A 19,348-nucleotide genomic window follows, 5' to 3' on the forward strand; every position below is an offset into this window, starting at 1 on the left:
GGAGTGAGTAAAAATTACATGTTTTTCTGGCATCTCAAAATTCTGGGGAATTTTCGTGAATGCCTGATGTTACAGGTAAATATCATTTGCCATTATCTTGCATCACTTACCTCAGCGTACACATTACGTGAAAACAGTCTTGAAAAAACTGTCAGAAGACAGATTCAAGTAAAAAATGTCTCAGATCAAAACATTTTCTGTGCAAACCAGTCTTTGGCTGGTATCTTGTGAGAGTAATGAGAGTTGCATGTTGGGGTAACAAAAATTTAAAAATAAAAAACAATAATTGAAAAGTTTCACAAATTTCGCCACAGATCTATAACCATGCCAGTAGGAAACTTTGTTATAGGAGTGACTGTCCCCCCAACCTATGACAGAGTTCTAGGAATACAAGACTAATCAACCTCCATTTGAAAGGAGTGTTCACTGTTGCTACCTTTAGCAAATATTCCTCTCCAGGGGAGGGACCTGTGGGGGATCATGGAATGCTGGCACTGGAACTCCCAGTTTGGTACTGAGAGGAAGCAGATTCTGGAATAAAAAGGACAGACGTTTCACAACCTCAAGATAGTCTCATACGCCGATGACACCCAGCTGATCCTCTCCCTCACCAAGGACCCCGCCACCACCAAAACCAACCTCCATGAAAGAATGAAGGCCATTGCTAAATGGATGAAGAACAACTGCCTAAAACTGAATTCTGACAAAAACGGAGGTCCTCATCCTCGGCTCCACCCCCTCCGCATGGAATGACTCCTGGTGGCCTGCCACACTGGGAACCGCACTGACACCCACGCAACCCGAGATTCATCCTGGACTCATCGCTATCAATGACCCAGCAAGTCAAAGCAGTCTCTTCCTCCTGCTTCAACACCCTCTGCATGCTTCGGAAGAGCTACAAATGGATCCCCACTGAAACCAGAAGGAGGATCGCCCAAGGCTTCGTAAGCAGCCAACTGGACTATGGCAATGCCCTCTACGCAGGATCCACGGGCAAGCTCCAAAATAGACAGCAATGCATACAGAACACCCCGCACGCCTCATCCTGGACATCCCCCGCCACAGCCACATCACAGCCCACCTGAGAGACCTGCACTGGCTCCCCGTCAACAAGAGAATCGTGTTCAAACTCCTCACCAACGCTAAAAAAGCACTGCACAACACCGGACCAGAATACCTCAGATGGCTCTCCTTCTACACCCCGACCCGACAGCTTTGCTCCGCTGATTTGGTCTTCGCCACCGTCCCACGCATCCACAGAACGACCACCAGTGGCAGATCGTTCTCCCACTTCAACGCCAAGACGTGGAACACACTTCCCACCGAGCTGCGACAGACACAGGACCTATGTACCTTTAGGAGACACCTCAAGACTTGGCAGTTCCAGCAGTAGCAGGCCCCCAGCACCTTGAGACCCTCACAGGCGAGTAGTGAGCTTTACAAATGCTTTGATTTATTGATTGATTGCCCGATAGACAGCATTCTGAATCTGATTTGAGATGTCAGGAGGTCGCCTAGAGTGATTTTTTTGTGCTCTCATGTCAAGAGTAGTGTTGACATCATGTGACTAGATGTCAAAGGGTTCTTACATGTCTATGATCCCTACAATGCTGAAAGTACCTTCAAAGTCTAGTAGTGCTTCTACCTTGAATTAGCCCCCAATGGGGTACATGTGACTGATATATCTATCCTTGACATCAAACCGTGACTGGATTCCTGACCCTGACACTTTTTAGGTCTCAAAGAAACTTGTATTCAGTGGGCTTTAGCCCTCCCATAGGCTTCCCATTTGCTCACTCTGTTGCCAGTCTTTTATCCTTCTCCCCGTTTGTCCATGGCATGCATGCGTCATGCTTCCTCTTGTGTTGAGCCGTCCCCTAAAGCATGGGCCAAGTACCAGTATCCATCCACAGGTCCCATTTTAGGACCTGGTTTAGGGACTACTTTTTTCCTTTGTTTTTTTAGCACTCTCCAGAGTGGTTTTTGCTTTTACCATCTGTCTCCCGCCCTCAATTCCCTTGCCACAGACACACTCTGCACATAACCTCAATGGCTTCTGTGAGGATCTTCCTTCCCTCTACAAATCAACCCCCTACTTCTTTATGTATGGCTCTATTTCAGGTACTTCGTAACAGACGAATTATATATTTCAATTTTTTGGGAACTATACAGCAAAGTATTAATGATGCGATTGTGACATACAATGTATAAAATGCATCCTATCAATTCGAAAATTCCTGGACTTCACCCTCAAAACTGACAATAGCTTGGGACTCCCAATATGCAAATCACGCTATGGCGTTAAGTCTAACACTTGTGCGTACCATCAGACCCAATCAGGTACCACGGTTTGGAACTGCCATCTTGTTTCACTCTATCAGAGTGCATGTTTTTAAGTCATTCTCCTATCTCCCTCCTCCGTGTTCCATTGTCAAGGTTGTCCATCTGCCATCTCCATTGCCCGTGCTGCATGATCCACTTGTGTTACAACAAAAATATATGTACTTTTCCTGCTTCTGTGTTTGCCCCTGCTGGAATAATCAACCTCTGATCTGCTATCCCCATATTGTTACTGTGCCTGCAACAATCTGTTTAGGAGTGATCTGTCCCCTCAGGTGCCTACAGTAAATGGGAAACTAAGGTGGTGTCTCCAACGGCAATGCGCTTTTCAGGATCAGATTCTTCTGCGTAGCTCACCTAGATATAGAAAAATCTGCACAGGGAGCACAACATTGTTGTCGCACATCACAGTGAGTTATGCCTCTGAGCGTCCGTGTTTGAATGCAGAGTGCACTGTGCAGGAAACATAGCATGTGTGGCGCTGTGCGTGCTATAAGGCACCAGAGTGCTGTGCATCACACACAGACACGCACACAGTGCCGCTCCTACTTTAAAGCAGAGTGCTTACTATTTTTAATTCAGCACATGCCAGTTATGAACCAGGGCAAGTACCCCTCTCTTCATCACACACCCTCCCCTACTCCTAATATCGACGCATCCCCAAAGGCCCACCCCGCTCACAGAATACCAATGTTTCCTAGAGCATGTTTGCCGATTATCACGTCTTTAGTGTTTGAAGGGTCTGCACCTTAAGATTTTCATACTTGGTCTGTCTGCTTGGTAGCTTATCGACTTGTCGGTTCCCATTGCTCCCTGTTAGTGTGTCCACCCGTGTGCTGCCAAGTCTACCTGGCTCTTTGTCTCTATCTGCCTTTCCATCCAGTCAGCCTATTCATCAATCCCTCCATTGAAACATTTGTTTAATCCATTCATTCATTCATTTACTCCATGCATGTATCCACACCCACTCATCCATCTCATCATCCAGATCCACCCATCAATCCCCATGATTGCCTCAAAGGCATTTAAGAAGTTTCTATTGCATTGTGTATGTAAACAAACACTAACTTTTAGAAAGTTTGCACTGGAGTATTTTCTAACTAAAGTGATTTGATTCGATGTGTGTAAGGAAATACCTCCTTGGCATGGTTACCCCCTGACTTTTTGCCTTTGCTGATGCTATGTTTTGAATTGAATTGAAAGTGTGCTGAGGCCTGCTAACCAGGCCCCAGCACCAGTGTTCTTTCCCTAACCTGTACTTTTGTTTTCACAATTGGCACACCCTGGCATCCAGGTAAGTCCCTTGTAACTGGTACCCCTGGTACCAAGGGCCCTGATGCCAGGGAAGGTCTCTAAGGGCTGCAGCATATCTTATGCCACCCTGGGGACCCCTCACTCAGCACAGACACACTGTTTGCCAGCTTGTGTGTGCTGGTGAGGATAAAACGAGTAAGTCGACATGGCACTCCCCTCCGGGTGCCATGCCAACCTCACACTGCCTATGCAGTATAGATAAGTCAACCCTCTAGCAGGCCTTACAGCCCTAAGGCAGGGTGCACTATACCATAGGTGAGGGCACCAGTGCATGAGCACTGTGCCCCTACAGTGTCTAAGCCAAACCTTAGACATTGTAAGTGCAGGGTAGCCATAAGAGTATATGGTCTGGGAGTCTGTCAAACACGAACTCCACAGCACCATAATGGCTGCACTGAAAACTGGGAAGTTTGGTATAAAACTTCTCAGCACAATAAATGCACACTGATGCCAGTGTACATTTTATTGTGAAATACACCCCAGAGGGCACCTTCGAGGTGCTCCCTGAAACCTTAACCAACTACCTGTGTAGGCTGACTGGTTTTAGCAGCCTGCCACACTCAAGACATGTTGCTGACCACATGGGGAGAGTGCCTTTGTCACTCTGTGGCTAGTAACAAAGCCTGCACTGGGTGGAGATGCTATCACCTCCCCCAGGCAGGAGCTGTAACACCTGGCGGTGAGCCTCAAAGGCTCGCCCCCTTTGTTCCAGCACCACAGGGCATTCCAGCTAGTGGAGTTGCCCGCCCCCTCCGGCCACGGCCCCACTTTTGGCAGCAAGGCCGGAGGAGATAATGAGAAAAACAAGGAGGAGTCACTGGCCAGTCAGGACAGCCCCTAAGGCAACCTGAGCTGAAGTGACTCTGACTTTTAGGAATCCTCCATCTTGCAGATGGAGGATCCCCCCAATAGGGATAGGAATGTGAGCCCCTCCCCTTGGGAGGAGGCACAAAGAGGGTGCAACCACCCTCAGGGCTAGTAGCCATTGGCTACTGCCCTCCCTGACCTAAACACACCCGTAAATCCTGTATTCAGGGGCTCCCCTGAACCTAGGAAATCAGATTCCTGCAACTTAAGAAGAAGAGGACTGCTGAGCTGAAAAACCCTGCAGAGAAGACGGAGACACCAACTGCTTTGGCCCCAGCCCTACCGGCCTGTCTCCCCCCTTCGGAAGAAAACTGCTCCAGCGACGCTTTCCCCAGGACCAGCGACCTCTGAATCCTCAGAGGACTGCCCTGCTCTAAAAAGACCAAGAAACTCCAGAGAACAGCGGCCCTGTTCAACAAAGACTGCAACTTTGTTTCCAGAGGAGCAGCTTTAAAGACCCCTGCAATCCCTGCCAGAAACGTGAGACTTGCAACACTGCACCCGGCGACCCCGACTCGACTGGTGAAGAAACAACGCTACAGGGAGGACCCCCAGGCGACTCCAAGACTGTGAGTAACCCAAGTTGTCCCCCCTGAGCCCCCACAGCGACGCCTGCAGAGGGAATCCCGAGGCTCCCCCTGACCGCGACTGTCTGAATCCAAAATCACGACGCCTGGAAAAGACCCTGCACCCGCAGCCCCCAGGACCTGAAGGATCGGAACTCCAGTGCAGGAGTGCCCCCCAGGAGGCCCTCTCCCTTGCCCAGGTGGTGGCTACCCCGAGGAGCCCCCCCCTTGCCTGCCTGCATCGCTGAAGAGACCCCTTGGTCTCCCATTGATTCCTATTACAAACCCGACGCTTGTTTGCACACTGCACCCGGCTTCCCCCACGCTGCTGAGGGTGTACTTTCTGTGTGGACTTGTGTCCCCCCCCCGCGGTGCCCTGCAAAACCCCCCTGGTCTGCCCTCCGAAGACGCGGGTACCTACCTGCTGGCAGACTGGAACCGGCCCTCAGCTGCTGGTGTGGTGACTTTGGGGTTGCTCTGAACCCCCAACTGTGGACTATCTTGGACCCCAATTTGAACCCCGTAGGTGGTTTACTTACCTGCAAGAACTAACAATAACTTACCTCCCCTAGGAACTTTGAAAATTGCACTGTGTCCACTTTTAAAATAGATATATGTGTTTTATGTAAAAGGTATATATGCTATTGTGATTATTCAAAGTTCCTAAAGAAATACTTCAGATAGTTTTGCACAACAAATCAGTGGTATATATTGAGTATGCTTATTAACTGAATAAAATTGGGATGTGCATTTTAGACAGCAACCGCTTTCCATCCACTGGGGAATGCTTTTTAGATCAAGCCTACTAAACAGCACATGCCCAGTCTGTTGAGAGAGAAATTGTGGTCTTACCAAGAACATGCACTGGCTTGCAGATCCCTCGTTACCACTGGTAGATTTTCCTATCATGCTCATTTGTTTATTTCTAAGCTATTTGATGGCTTGCTTAGTCTATCTTGTGTCTTTCCCAACCATGGAGTATTGCCACTTTACTTGTGGGAGTATTGCCACTTTACTTGTGTCTTGTCACTGTTCACATTTAGGGATCTACATTTTTCTTTAGTCTTTAGAATGCCACAAGATTGCATGTATTTTCCATCTGGCTCCCTATTGTGCTTCACTTCTACTCTCAGCTATGTCGCTTTCCATCTCACCAGTACACTTTTTCCTCGCTCACTACATGTTGACTTATCACATGTTGCTTCACCTTCTCACCCCAACCTTGTATTGCTTCTCCGCCCTCCTCCCGCCCACTATATTTTCCAGTTGCTTTTTCTCATGTGTGTTTTGGCACAGCCCGCTCCAGGTTACTCTCTAACCTGTTACTTTTCCTCCCCACCACTGCCCTTCATGTTGCTTTCACCCACCTGCGCCCTCCTCACTCAGCCGTTGCTCCCCCCACCAACTGGGCCCTCTGTGTTGCTCACTTCCACCGGTACTTAAATAAAACAAATTAAAAATAAAAATAAAACACTTGTCATTTTGTAGGCATGCGGGGTGAGTATTCCACAATATAACAAATGCTCCATCATAGCACCTTTGTAAAAGTTTATTTACTTTAGCTATGCCTTACAGCATTGGGAATACTTTACATCATAGCTGAAAAACATTGCCAAAGCCAACAGGTCCCAAAGATGGGACCTCCTGGCTTTGCCTCTTTAGTGGTCTTTTGAGGTAGCAGCAACACTTTGGATTGGAAAGGCCCCTGTCCCTACTTCAACCTATGTATTAGAGTGCTGTACATCTTCAGCTAAATCCTCACATGTAAGCAAATTATCTCTCCCCTTTAGGGCTCTGCATGACATTCTAAAACAAAAAGAACATTCTTCTAATGTGGCAATCTGGCAGACACGAAACACGGTATCCATTACAATCCTTTATTGCCAATTCCCTGTTGCACAAGATAAAGTTTACAAGGGAGATGGCATTTAAAGAGAATAACATGTCAGAAAATGTGAGAAAAGCACTTTCACACATTAAAATCTTAAATCAGAGCCATACTGGCTCCTCTGAGGGTCAACACTTGAAATAACCATTTAATACTATTTGGGACACAATCAATAAATAACATATATAAATGTCAAAATCAGGGTTGCAATCAGGAAATGCTGGAAAACTTCCAACGAGAAAACAAGTTACTTTCTTTGCGACTTCAGTGACCGTTTGGTCACTGGAATTATGTGATTCTGCAGCCGCGCCGATTTTTGCATAGTTATGAATTTGCTACATAATCCATCATCTGTCGCATAATCTTCTGATTTTAACAAAAAAAAGTGTTGCTTTAGCCCAAACGGATCAAAAGTTATAACACATATGGTGACATGTTCCTGCCCGCCAGAAGGCTTTTGGCAAAGGTTGGCTGCACATCTTTCAGTTGCTTATTGCTGTACTTGGATGTTAAAATTGGTATCAATTAACGTGAAATATTTTCTCGGGCTCCAGGTGTAAAAATGACAGTGATGAAGTAATATTATCACAAAATGTGCTGCACAATTTGCTTTCGATTGCTGCATAATTTTGTGAACCCTGCTGCATAATCGGGTCCTCCTCTGCTGCATATTTCCAGTTGCCCAAAAAACCTACCAAAGCAATCTTTGGGAAGCTGCACTTTGTGCCAAAGTAAGCTCCACTTCACAAAAAAATAATCAAAAGTTGAGGATCGAGCTTCAACTTTTTCTCTTCATGTCCCAGTTTAAACTGTTTTGATCCTTTTCAACCTAGCAGTAAACTGTGAATTTCAGATTTTGAATCTATAGATGGACCCTCGCTGGCGAAAGGCCCAAGCAAAGAAACGAGCCATTAAGCATGCCTACGCAGTAACATCATTCAGTATCTGCTCCAATGTGCTGTTTGATGGACTAGGGCTATTCAGACCATGATAGAAACAATAGTTTACCTCGCATTCATTAAGTCCTAGACCTCTTGAAGACCAGCTGGAAGTACTTGAAGTACTTAGGTAACATCTTAACAGCATCCTGACTTTTATCTATCTAATCTAATGCAGTGGGATTAGGGAGTCTTTCTAGAGGATGCTTTACAGTCAGATTACATACTCCAGTATTCTAGTCCCTTTAGTCCAAGGTGGACTGGTATTACACAAACCCATTTCATAGCTATGGCCTGTTTGGGAACAGTCTCTAGTAGAGACTGGGTCCTGAGGTGCCAGGTCTTTGGATTAAACAGAAACTGAATCTAAATGGCTGAAGATGACCTTGGTTTACTTTAGAAAGTAGATTTAAATAGGTAAATAATGGTGGAAAACGTGGGCTCTGTGAGTTCTTTTTTGGGGAATAAAGCAGTCGCTGGTAACAGGGCAGTACCCTTTAGGTTTGCTGAAAGTTTCCCAGGACCACTAATACTACTGCACTCCAACTGGGCAACCAAGTTGCTCCACTTGGGATCTTGACCCTCTAGATCTTGAGGGTAAGCATTAATGGTAGTAATGGCTTACACCAATGTGAGGTACGCATTAGAATCCCAGACACACTAGGACAGTTAACATCATCAATTTCCAGTCACTACTGAAACTTTTAACAAGCATTTGCAATGCAATAGGTCTCACATTTGCTTGAGTTACTGCTTAAATGGACTTTTCTTGCCACATAAATTGGTCAACCCTACCTCACAATTTCATCTTTTCCTGCCATATAATTCCAGTGGTCCTGCACATAACTAAAGCACTTCCATTTACCTTCTTCCTACATCTACAGCAAAAAATGAAAGTGTTGCCATTTAGCATCCCGATTTAAATCTGCTATGCTAATTCCAACAGAATAACACTTTCACCACCCCACCATCAGAGATGCTGGCTGGCTAACACAATCCCCCCCAAAAAGGGCACAAGACAGCCAAAGAGGAGAAATAAACTAGAAGGGTTGTCCAAACATATCAAGTGTTCAGTCATAGTGCAATAAGGATGTAAGTTGGCCTGAATTATGGTCCTAATTGTAACAAGGAGAGATAATTACAACATACACAATTATCATTTAAACCTTTATCATAAAAACAATCTGAGAAACTGTAATGCTCAAAACAGCCCCTAGAGGGCACCATAACAAAAATATAATTTGTCATAAACATGGTCATGTAACCATAATGTAGCCCCTAGAGAACATAACCCCATGAAAAACTAAACAGGAGAAAGTAATGAGGTGTAACCATATATTTAGCCCCTAGAGGGTGTTTTTAGGAGTAGGAGGTCTTCTCCTAGAAAAAGTTCCAGCCATGAGAATGCTTAAAAGACACTGAATGGCGAGAGGGGTTATTATTTCGGAGAGATGATGTAGACAGAGCACACTGTGATCAATGTTTTGACGGTGGTTCGCATTGTCCTAGGACCACCATAGGTTGAGCAAAAATGATTTGTAAAATAATGCCCTGCAAACCATTATGGGGCAAGTTTCTTTGCATGATATGACTGTAATGCTTAGAACAGACCTCACAGGACACCAAAATGAAAATAGCTTTTGTAATTAACATGTCATGTAACTATATAGTTAGCCCCTAGAGGGCATAACCACACAAAAAGAAAATTGCAATAAATAGTACAAAAAAAATGGCAAAAAGTAATGCAAAGCAACCATATATTTACCCCCAAGAGAATGTAGTGCATTACACATTTTCAGGGGTTGCAGACCTATGGCAATGATATTACAAAGAAGACCCTTAAAACACAAGCTATTACCAGCTGTAAAACAAAAGTTCCAGCCATGAGAAAGCTTAAAAAGACACTGAATGGTGTGCGGGGTTATTATTTTGTGGTCCCCCACTAACAGAGTGTGGGCACCCAGAGATGGCCTAGACGGAAAGAGTGTGTTGTGCTGAACGTTTTAGTGGTTGTTCCATTGTCCTGGGACCACCACAGGCTGAATTATGGGGAAAAATGTTGTGAAAAAGAATGCTTGCAAAGCATTATGGGTTGAGTTTTCCCATGTGTAGTGAATATTGCTATATCGGCTCTCCTGCCGTGCCAGAAAAGCCACTTTCCTTTGAGGATTTCTGTTTTACATAAAGCATTCCCCAATTTCAAGTTTTTGAGAGGAGAGCCACAAGAAAGGACTTTAATTAGGTAACTGTGAACACTGTGACCAGCGCACCAATACTGCTGATCGAGTTCACGCTGTTGTGCCTCAAGGCAGGATAAAAGTAAAGCATTTAGCAATTACATCAAGTGATTTTTCAAAGGCAAGTACATGAATGAACTAAAGTGATGGGCGTGGGTAAAAGCCCACAATACTTACAACAGGTCAAAGCCCCTGCGCTTGACCTAAAAATGATACCACTTTTTGTATCCAAAATATAACCTTCCAAAAGTTTTACTGCTCGTGCACTCGAAATATTCTGTAAGATTAGCACCATAGCTAATGTTATCCTCTGTGGGTACTCTCAGGTCAATTTACGTGCACTTCTGGAATATAATGGATTACAAAGTGATTACTGAAGCTCCAGTCAAGAGGTGTAAGACACAGAGGGTCAATATAACAATCATTCTATGGCACACTATTGGTGTAGCCCCGAACAACTCCACAGCAGAAGCATAAGCTGCAGAACTTCCAGTATCAAAAATAATATAACACACACTAAACAAAAAACACGCCATCAGTGAAACTCAATGGTGCCATTCAGGTTTCTTTTACAGTCTTGGTGTGAACATCGGTGGTGACCTAGGTGCAGTTACATGTGCAGCAGGAGGTGGGCCATGAGCCCAGGAGCAGGTGGGAAGGAGGTACCATGAGCTAAGGGGGCAGGGAGGGAAATTGGAGGAAGGACCATGAGGCCGGGGACACGAAGGAGTGTGATGAGCCCAGGAGCAAGGAATGGAGCAGGAGGGCATTTTAGAAGTCCTGAAGCAGGGAGGTTCATGAGCCCGGGAGCAGGGAGGGGGGCAAGTAATGAGCCGGGAAACAGGGAAGGGGTGGGTAATGAGCCTAGGAGCAGTTGAGTAAGGAGCCTGCGAAGAGGGGGGTGTGAGGTAATGAGCCCGGGAGCAAGGAGGGGGTGGGTAATGAGCTTGATAGCAGTGAGGGTTGGGTAATGAGCCTGGGCACAGAGGGAATGGGATGGTGGTTTGTGAGTCCAAAAGATGGTGGATGTGCTAAATGCCCTGGGCTGGCTAAAGGCTGGGCAGGAAGGCAGGCTAAAAGCCCCGCGGGCCATCTAAAAGCCCAGGGGCCAGAAGGGCATCGGCCTGTGAGGTAGGGCAGGCATATGATCAGAAGGAGGGATCATAAACCTGGGAACAGGCAGGAAGGCACTTAAGGAGCATGGGCATAAGCCCGTGGGCAGGGACAGAGCGGATGTAATCCATGGGTGGGAGGGCAGTGTATAAGCCTGGGAGAATGTGTGTGTGTGGGGGGGGGAGGGCGGAATGAGGGGGCTGGGCCACGGGCAGCTGGGGAGTGAGGAGGAGAGAGGGAATTAGCCCGGCAGCAGGGTGGAGGGAAGGAATAAGCCTAAGCCCAGGAAGCAGAGGGGTACAATTGGGGTACCACTGCCAATGTCCTCATCTTCACAGAAGCTCCAAGGATAGGACAGATCCTCCCATTCCTAACGAAACCTACACTAGATTCTGATGACCACACAAACTGCCAGACCACCAATCATCTACAATTCAGTGAAAAAATATATATATTTAACTCCAAAATAACATCAATGCTAACCATCTACCAAACAACTACTAGTCTGACTTCAGATCACGATGTAGCATGGAGACTGTTACCTTACACACTGTAGATGATCTCCTCATGACCAGAGAGGATTCCCTGCCTCCTGATACTGCTACTCTTGGGCTACGTGTCCGAATTAGAGAAGCACCATATACATACATATGTAAAATGCCAGGGGGGAAGGGTGCGAGAATAAGATCGACAGCAAGAAACAGCATGGGCATAAGGCTGACAAAGGGGAAAAAAATAGGGCATGGGGCTATTAGAAAGAGGGTGCAGGCTTAAACTCCACATGAGGACAAGTAGTCAAACAAATATGGAGGGGCATACGTCTGGAAGAGAGGGAGATGAACATAAGACGTTATGAGGTAGGGAGGGAAGCAAAGTGCATATGCCTTAGGACAGTAGGGAGGGGTAATAAGCCCATAGAAGGAAAGGAATAACATAGGACCAAAAAAAGAAGGCAAGAGGGGTGACCAAAGCCCACGACAGGGAGGGCCAAAAGAGGGAGGGAAGAGAGCAGGGGATAAGACCCAATGAGAGAGAAGGGAGGGGGGATAAGAAGGTACAGGAGGACTGGAAGAGAAGGAAAGAAGGGACTAAGGCTAGAAATAGGACTGTAGGGGGTACCTAAGCCAGGCTATGGGGTATGCATAAGCTCAACAGAAACAGGAGTGAAGGTTGGTGTGTGACAAAGTAAACGGCATAAGCTAGAGAGAGGGGGAGGAAATAAGCCTAGGAAGGAGGGTGGTCATAAGCCGTGGCGAGAGAGGAGTGTGGGTATAAAACCAAAAGTGGGGTTGGAGGCAGGCGGAGGACAGCACAAGTCAGACAAAGTGGAGACGGCTAGACACCCGGCAGAGTGAGAGGAGACCTGAGGCATGCCAGACAGGGAGAAGAGAGAGGACAGCTGAAAAAAGGCAGAGAGGCAGAAGAGTATTGGACAGCTATAGCCTCATGACCGAGTGGGTGTCTTCAACACGGCAGATTGAGAAGGGGAGAAGTGAAGCAGGGGGAAAAAGAAACCTTGCTTGGAAAGTGGTGAGTGGGAGAGAAGGGAGGGAAGAGAGAGCATACATCTGGCAAGGTGAGTGCGGGAAGGGAGGACAACGTTCTCTCAGAGAAAACTCCAAAACCTGAATATTGTTACAGGCACACCCGAGCAATTCAGAATGAAGGAGGCCAGAACAGTAGTGTCATCGAATTCTCTCCAAAGGCAGCCTAGTGGCATTTATGTAGTTCGTAACAAGTGTATTTTCCTTGATTTATCCATTACGTATATGCATTAAAAATCACAGGGTAGCTACTTAATGGACGGATATACAATGCTTAAAACAAAACAGATAAACCCAACAAAAAGCATACTTCAAGAACAAAAATTAAGTAAATTCATTTCAGCCATTTAGAGAGATCCAAACAAAGATTCTTACTTTTCATGAGAACGTGATCTTGAACTACTTCTGCATCGAGAGGATTTCTTTTCCTTGCGCTTATGCCTCTCCTCTCCATTTTCGGAGGAACTCAATCTCTCTCTTCCTTTTTCAGAAAAGTGTTCCTTCTCATCGTAGTCTTCAGACTTGTGTTTTTTTAAATATTTCTCGCGTCTTCTTGCCTGTTTTAAGAAGAATGTGGTTCTTTCAGGAAAATAGTGCAACAAAAAGAGTTAGTATGGGTATCGACAAATAAGAATGATATGTTGTGAAGAACATTAGTAACCTTGGGGGCGAAGATAAGAGATGCCAATGTTTCACAACACCATTTCTCCAGTGAAGTAGTTGCATATTCTTAAAAGGAGTATACATGGAAAGGAAAAACTTGCAAACTGCATGGAGTTTGAAAGAATAAAGGGAATTGGATTTATCAACACTAAGGGGTAGACTACGACCTTGACCGATAGGATTACTCCGTCCCAAATGTTACGGATAATCCGTCCGCCGTATTACAAGTGCCATAGGATACAATAGAACTTGTAATACGGCGGGCAGGATATCCGTCACATTTGGGACGAAGTAATCCCCTCCGACAAGGTCGTAATCAGACCTTAAATGTTTCCTTCCCAATACACCAGTTAAGTATTGCAACTAAAAAAAAAAAAAACTAGTGTCCAGTCCACTCTTAAGGCAATTAAGCGCCCTTGAGTGAAAACTCACTTCACAGAGTAATCATGAAAAATACCTTGCAGGCAGTTTTCATACAAATGTGCATTATTAAATCCACCTTGGAAGAGCCATAGAATTCATTGGAGAATAAGAAAGACTGCCCACCAAAAAATTGGTCAGCTCATGGCTGTCGTTTTGATTAAATATAAACAACCAAAACAGACTCAAATGTATCAAAGAAAAAATATTAAATTGTGATTTTTCAGGAAAATACCAGGCTACAGATTACGAGCAAAAAAACCAACTGCCGCTTCCACTTAAAAGCAGGTGCTTTTGCTCCACAATACAGTTAGGTTATAACAGAATTAAAATATTTTTTCTGCTATTTTACTATATAATATACTGCTCCTCAAATAATACACACGAGCCTTATCACTCGACACTTACAACTGTTGTATTTTACACCTGCGTTTAGGGTAATTACTGACTCAGAATAATGTATTCTCCACTTTGAATAACACTACTGTTTACATGACCAATGCTATGCGGCTCCTACTTAACATTTGAAGTCGGGTGCAGAGCTATAAATTCTTAGTTGTTTACAGTTTGTAGATCAACATTGTGCTTGCTTTCTGATAAGGACCTTTCGTTGTTAGTGAAATTAGGCTATGAACCATTTACTTCGTTCTCTATCGCCAATCTTTGTCTACATCCTAGTTGCTTCACCGTTTGCCACAGTTAAAAAGGCCACACATGGATTCGTATTTTCCCGTTCCCCCACGTGGCTTCGAGATCTGCACCAGCGAGTCCATGATTTGTCTCATTTATCTCCTGAACGATACAACTGTTTCAAAACACGTTTGACTGCCTAAACTGAATGAAATTGTTCCGATAATTATTGAAATAACGTAAACACACATAAAGAATGGGTAAAACGCTTTTAATTTCAGGAAAAGTCGGAGACTAACTAGTAAACAACATGCAATACTTCGAATACAACACTAGATGGCAGTGAAGTGCGCAACATGTGATCTACAACTACAAAAACCGATGCTGTGAACCTGCAAATTGTAGGATTAACGGGTAGACTGTTACATAGACTACCACCAACTACGACCCTCGTTAAGATATTTCTAAAGCAAACAGGCTTTGAAGTCATGCGCTATACCTCGTACCATTATGCCTACCAATGAAAATATGTGAAGACATTGGTTTAATAAAAATGTGCATCTCTCTTAGAAAAATAATTCGAGTGATGAAAGTGTGACACCCTTAAATATGCCATGATGTAACTTGGCTTTAATGCCCAAACTGCTCAGGCTTACGTGTGAGGAATAATATATGCTCCTGAATTCTCAGCAACTGGAAAAAACGGTCTGTTTCAAACCTCTACTCGACTGATTTAACAGGAATATGATAATACATATTATGTACTTTAAGGAAGGAGAAAATTTAAAACTTGTAAAAATGTTGTCACAACATGGGAATAAAGCGTTTGTTGTGCAGGCCCAAGAGAGTTCAAACAACTCCTTTTACGAAACGAGATAAAAGATATGAGAGCATAGAACTGAACTTTGACTTGCCTGGTAATCAGAGGATAAATGGAGGCCGGTAAAATACTTACTCGTATATCTACCCAGCCCACCCCAAAGTCCTCTTCAAAGGATTGTGCGGCAGTCCGTTTTAACATTAAATATTGCCTGCAGTGACAGATCAGTTTATTTGGAAAATTATCTTTTATATAACCTTTTCCAGATATCGGTTTAGAAATCTGCAATTTCAAAAGAAAAGTGCAAACCGTTACATCCCGGCAATAAATTCCAGTAGTTGGAATAAATGTCAAGGTTAGTGGTCTTACTTAAGCACTGACATGTATTAGAAGTATATTCGGTAATCTGCACGATATGCAAAAATAGTTGAAACATATCTAACAACTATCACTTATATCCGTATCTGTTTCGCAAAGAATGTTCACTGATAACTATGGAGTACCCTGCCTGCCAGTGCACAACAGAGTATCCTATCCGGTAGATATTAAAATGTTCTGCTCCCCAAAAACCACCGGAGATACCAGAGTTCTGAAATGTGGGCTCATCTGCTCAACTTCCTAGAATTCAGGCAAGAGTTTTGGAAGCTAGATATGGTAAACTGACATCGGCAGGGGTGGAATAAGGAGGAGTACACAAGATAAAGTAAAGGGGGGAGGGGACAACACAATGCTCAATTGGGGGCTGGGAGGATTTGGTGGAGAGTAAGATGTACATGAGTGAAAGATCCTGAACACACATACATTCTCATGGAGTTCTTAAAGAAAAAGAAAGTGGCTCCCCAAATGTGAGCAGTGGAATGATACAAGTCAATTAAACAAAAGGATGGTATAAAGAGGTTATGCCCCAGGGGATGAACAACGGCAAGAAGAGGAACGCAAGGCATCAAATAAACAAGAAAATGAAACATCAAATAAACAAGAAAATTAAAGTGACAAAGCCAACCAATAGTAAGCTGTGGGTAGGCTCTAAACCCAGTAAGTTTTTGCATGGTCCACTAGAAAAATCCGTCGGAAAGGTGCTACTTTAAAACAAAGCAGAAAATGATGCGCGTACGGACCACCTTTTAATATAAGAAGTCTTGCAGATAGATGCAAAAGTCACAGACAACTGTTCTGTGCATATTCTTTAACTAATCAAGTTAGTGTTTTAAACACCCTTATCAACGGTTCCCACGGAGGAGTTTTTTTTTGGGGGGGGGTGGGGGAGTTTGGTCAGGGATGAACAAGAGGACCGAAATAATATAGTTAATGCAAAAGGCACAAATTACCTTTGGGAGAAAAGAGGCACACATTCTCAGGGAAACAGTACGGAGGTAGAATACCAAGTATCTTTCAGGAGAAAAGAGCTTGGAAAACGGTCAAACTCCAAGCTAATGCTGTACACGCAGTAATACATTTCTTTACATGACCTGAGGCTATCATTATGCATTAACATCCTTTAATGCCACTCCAAGCAGCAGTCCTTTAAAGAACACATAACATTCCAGAATGAGACCCCTAAACACAAAAAGTCCTTGAACAGAATCCTTTCTCTTCAAATTGCTGCTCCTGAACAGATAAATGGCAGTTTCTTAATGTTATTTTGTGTGGATCTGTACGCTTTTTAGGATTTGATTTTTCATGATTTTAACCTGAGTGTGTCTCTTGTATGATTTAGGAGTACTTTACTGCTATTTGGGTTTACAGAGGGTTAAATACTCTTAGTTAGTTTAATATTGAGTAGGTTACAATTCCTTGCGGTTCGTTTCTTTTGATAAATTGTTTTTGTGACTTTTGAAGGCGGTTGCGTTAGGCCGCATACCGCAACTTTAGATGACTGTTGGATAACGTCATACCATTAAAAGTAGTCGCTCGTGCACGGTGCTTGCATCTGCCACCTCTAAATATCTTTCGATCTTTGTTTTCAGTTCGGGTGCAGTGTTCAACGCATCACTAACATCTTTTGTGAATCGCTCGCACGTGTACAGCCGGTGTGCTCTGGTAAATTAGAGAAAAGCTGTTAGTAGTGACAGCTTGTGTTCTAGCAAGATTTGGCAGCCATTTTAGTTTTGGCCAGTACTGATTTGTGAATATGAAGCGCATAGTAGCGTTTCTTATGGTTATGTCATTGTGATTAATTAGTTGATAGTGTTTTACCTCACAGTGTTATCCAATTCATATTGGTCTGCAAGAGGAAAATGTATTTCTTGCAGAGATTTCTTTATTTATTTGATATACGTGTGGTTGTTATAGCTTTTTTTTCTAATATGTCCAGTACTGAGGTAGAGACAGTGCAGTTTCCCATGGGAAAGATAAGTGAGGAGACAACTAAGAAATAGCTTCAAACTGAAATGAAGAATTTTATTCAGGAGACTACTGGCAAGATTAGGGTTCAGAATAAAAAAAGGGTATGTTCAGATAATGAGTTTTGGTCTTTGTCGAATGATGCTGCAGCTGACAAGGTAGTGAAGCAAGGTAAGGAAAAAAATGAAGACTAAGCATTTGAATGAGGAGTCAAGAGGTTCAGACAGAGTTGTTGCTCAAAGAACCTAACGTATGAAAGGTGTCCTTTCTGACACAAGAGGAAAGAAAGGTGTCCTGACCGGCACAAAAGATCCAAGTTTAAAGAAGAATGAATTTGGGTTAAAATATCTTTCAGGAAAGGAAGAGGAAAATTTGGATCTGGTTAATGATGGTGAGGATAAATATGATTTGTTTGATGCCGATGAGGGTCCTTCCACATCTAAGGATGCAATTAAATATCCTCTTGGTGAGATGTTTTCTCCTTGAGATATTCCCCATCCTAGGAGTGCAGAATGGTGACTGTTGGATCACATGGCGCAGTTTATTTAAAAAAACGGATTAGAACTCTGTTGGATAAGATGTTAGAAATATTTTGGAGGCAAAGAATTAGAAAACAGTTGTTGAGGGGAAAGTTTGTTTTACACCAAAGGTGTATCCAAAATGGATTACTTTCTTATTTAAAATGGGAAGGGATCCAAGAAAGAGACTTTAAAGGTCTCTGCAGCAAATGCAAAACAAAGTCTTAGGTCAGCTGGCACGGATTCTTGATATGGCTGAGGAGGCCTATATAAATGAGACTTTTCTGGATCTTGAGTTGGTAAGGGGGTGGAGTCAAGGAGCCTTGATTTTGTTAGGTAGTGCTAACGCAGCACTTAATGCTGAGAGACGAAAAGCAATTCTAATGAAAATCATAAATGAAGAGATTTAGTAGCCAAGGAGACCAGTGATGATCCGAAAGGATTATTGTTTGACGAACGTATAGGAAAGTATGTATCTATATTTATCGCTTTAGGTAAGGCTCAATACAATAGGAGTAGAATGTTCATTGGGTGTATTTTTTTTGGAAAGCCCGGCAGAAGGGGACTATCTGCCGGCCGAGGTTTTCAAAAGTCCCATTTTGGTCAGAGAGAAGGAAGAACTTACCAAAGAGATGCAAACTCCAACTTTTACCCTCAAAGGGGTAGAATTCAGCGAGGTAGAGGAAACAGGGCTTGAGGTCAAAGCTCATCAGGATTTCAAAGTAAGTACACCGACTACTTCTGTTTTTGTTAGCCAAGAAAAGACAGGAGGTCATTTAAGGTTCTTCAGGAAAGAATAGGAAGAGATTACTCAAGATCCTTCGGTTTTATAAACTATTCAAGGTTACAGAATAGTATGTTTGGAAACTCTATACAAATGCAAAAAAAATAAAAAAGGAATAGTTTTTGAACAAGAGTTAGTAGTAGAGAACGAAATTGCAAGTCTTAAAAAAAAGGGGGCAATTACTTCAGTAGGAGTGGAAGATGTGTTTCTAAGCACTTTTTTCTTAGTAGAGGAAAAAAAGAAGGGATGAGATCTGTTATAAATTTAAGGGATTTGAACACATTTCTGGTATACAGATATTTCAAGATGAAGGGTATCCATCTTTTGAGGGACATGCTGTTAAAGAACAATGGGTTGGAGAAG

At 43.7% G+C, this 19,348-nt stretch overlaps 1 protein-coding gene across 1 annotated transcript in view; it reads right to left on the bottom strand.

The window, feature by feature from the left end:
• RSRC2 (arginine and serine rich coiled-coil 2) overlaps positions 1 to 19,348 on the bottom strand; it is a 238,343-nt gene that overhangs the window by 194,641 nt on the left and 24,354 nt on the right. Inside the window, exon 4 of the mRNA XM_069214956.1 lies at positions 13,183 to 13,364. Within this exon, the coding sequence (XP_069071057.1) occupies positions 13,183 to 13,364 (182 nt within the window). The remainder of the gene's footprint in view (positions 1 to 13,182; positions 13,365 to 19,348) is intronic.

The sequence above is a fragment of the Pleurodeles waltl genome, chromosome 11 (assembly GCF_031143425.1).
Source record: "Pleurodeles waltl isolate 20211129_DDA chromosome 11, aPleWal1.hap1.20221129, whole genome shotgun sequence".
NCBI lineage: Eukaryota > Metazoa > Chordata > Amphibia > Caudata > Salamandridae > Pleurodeles > Pleurodeles waltl.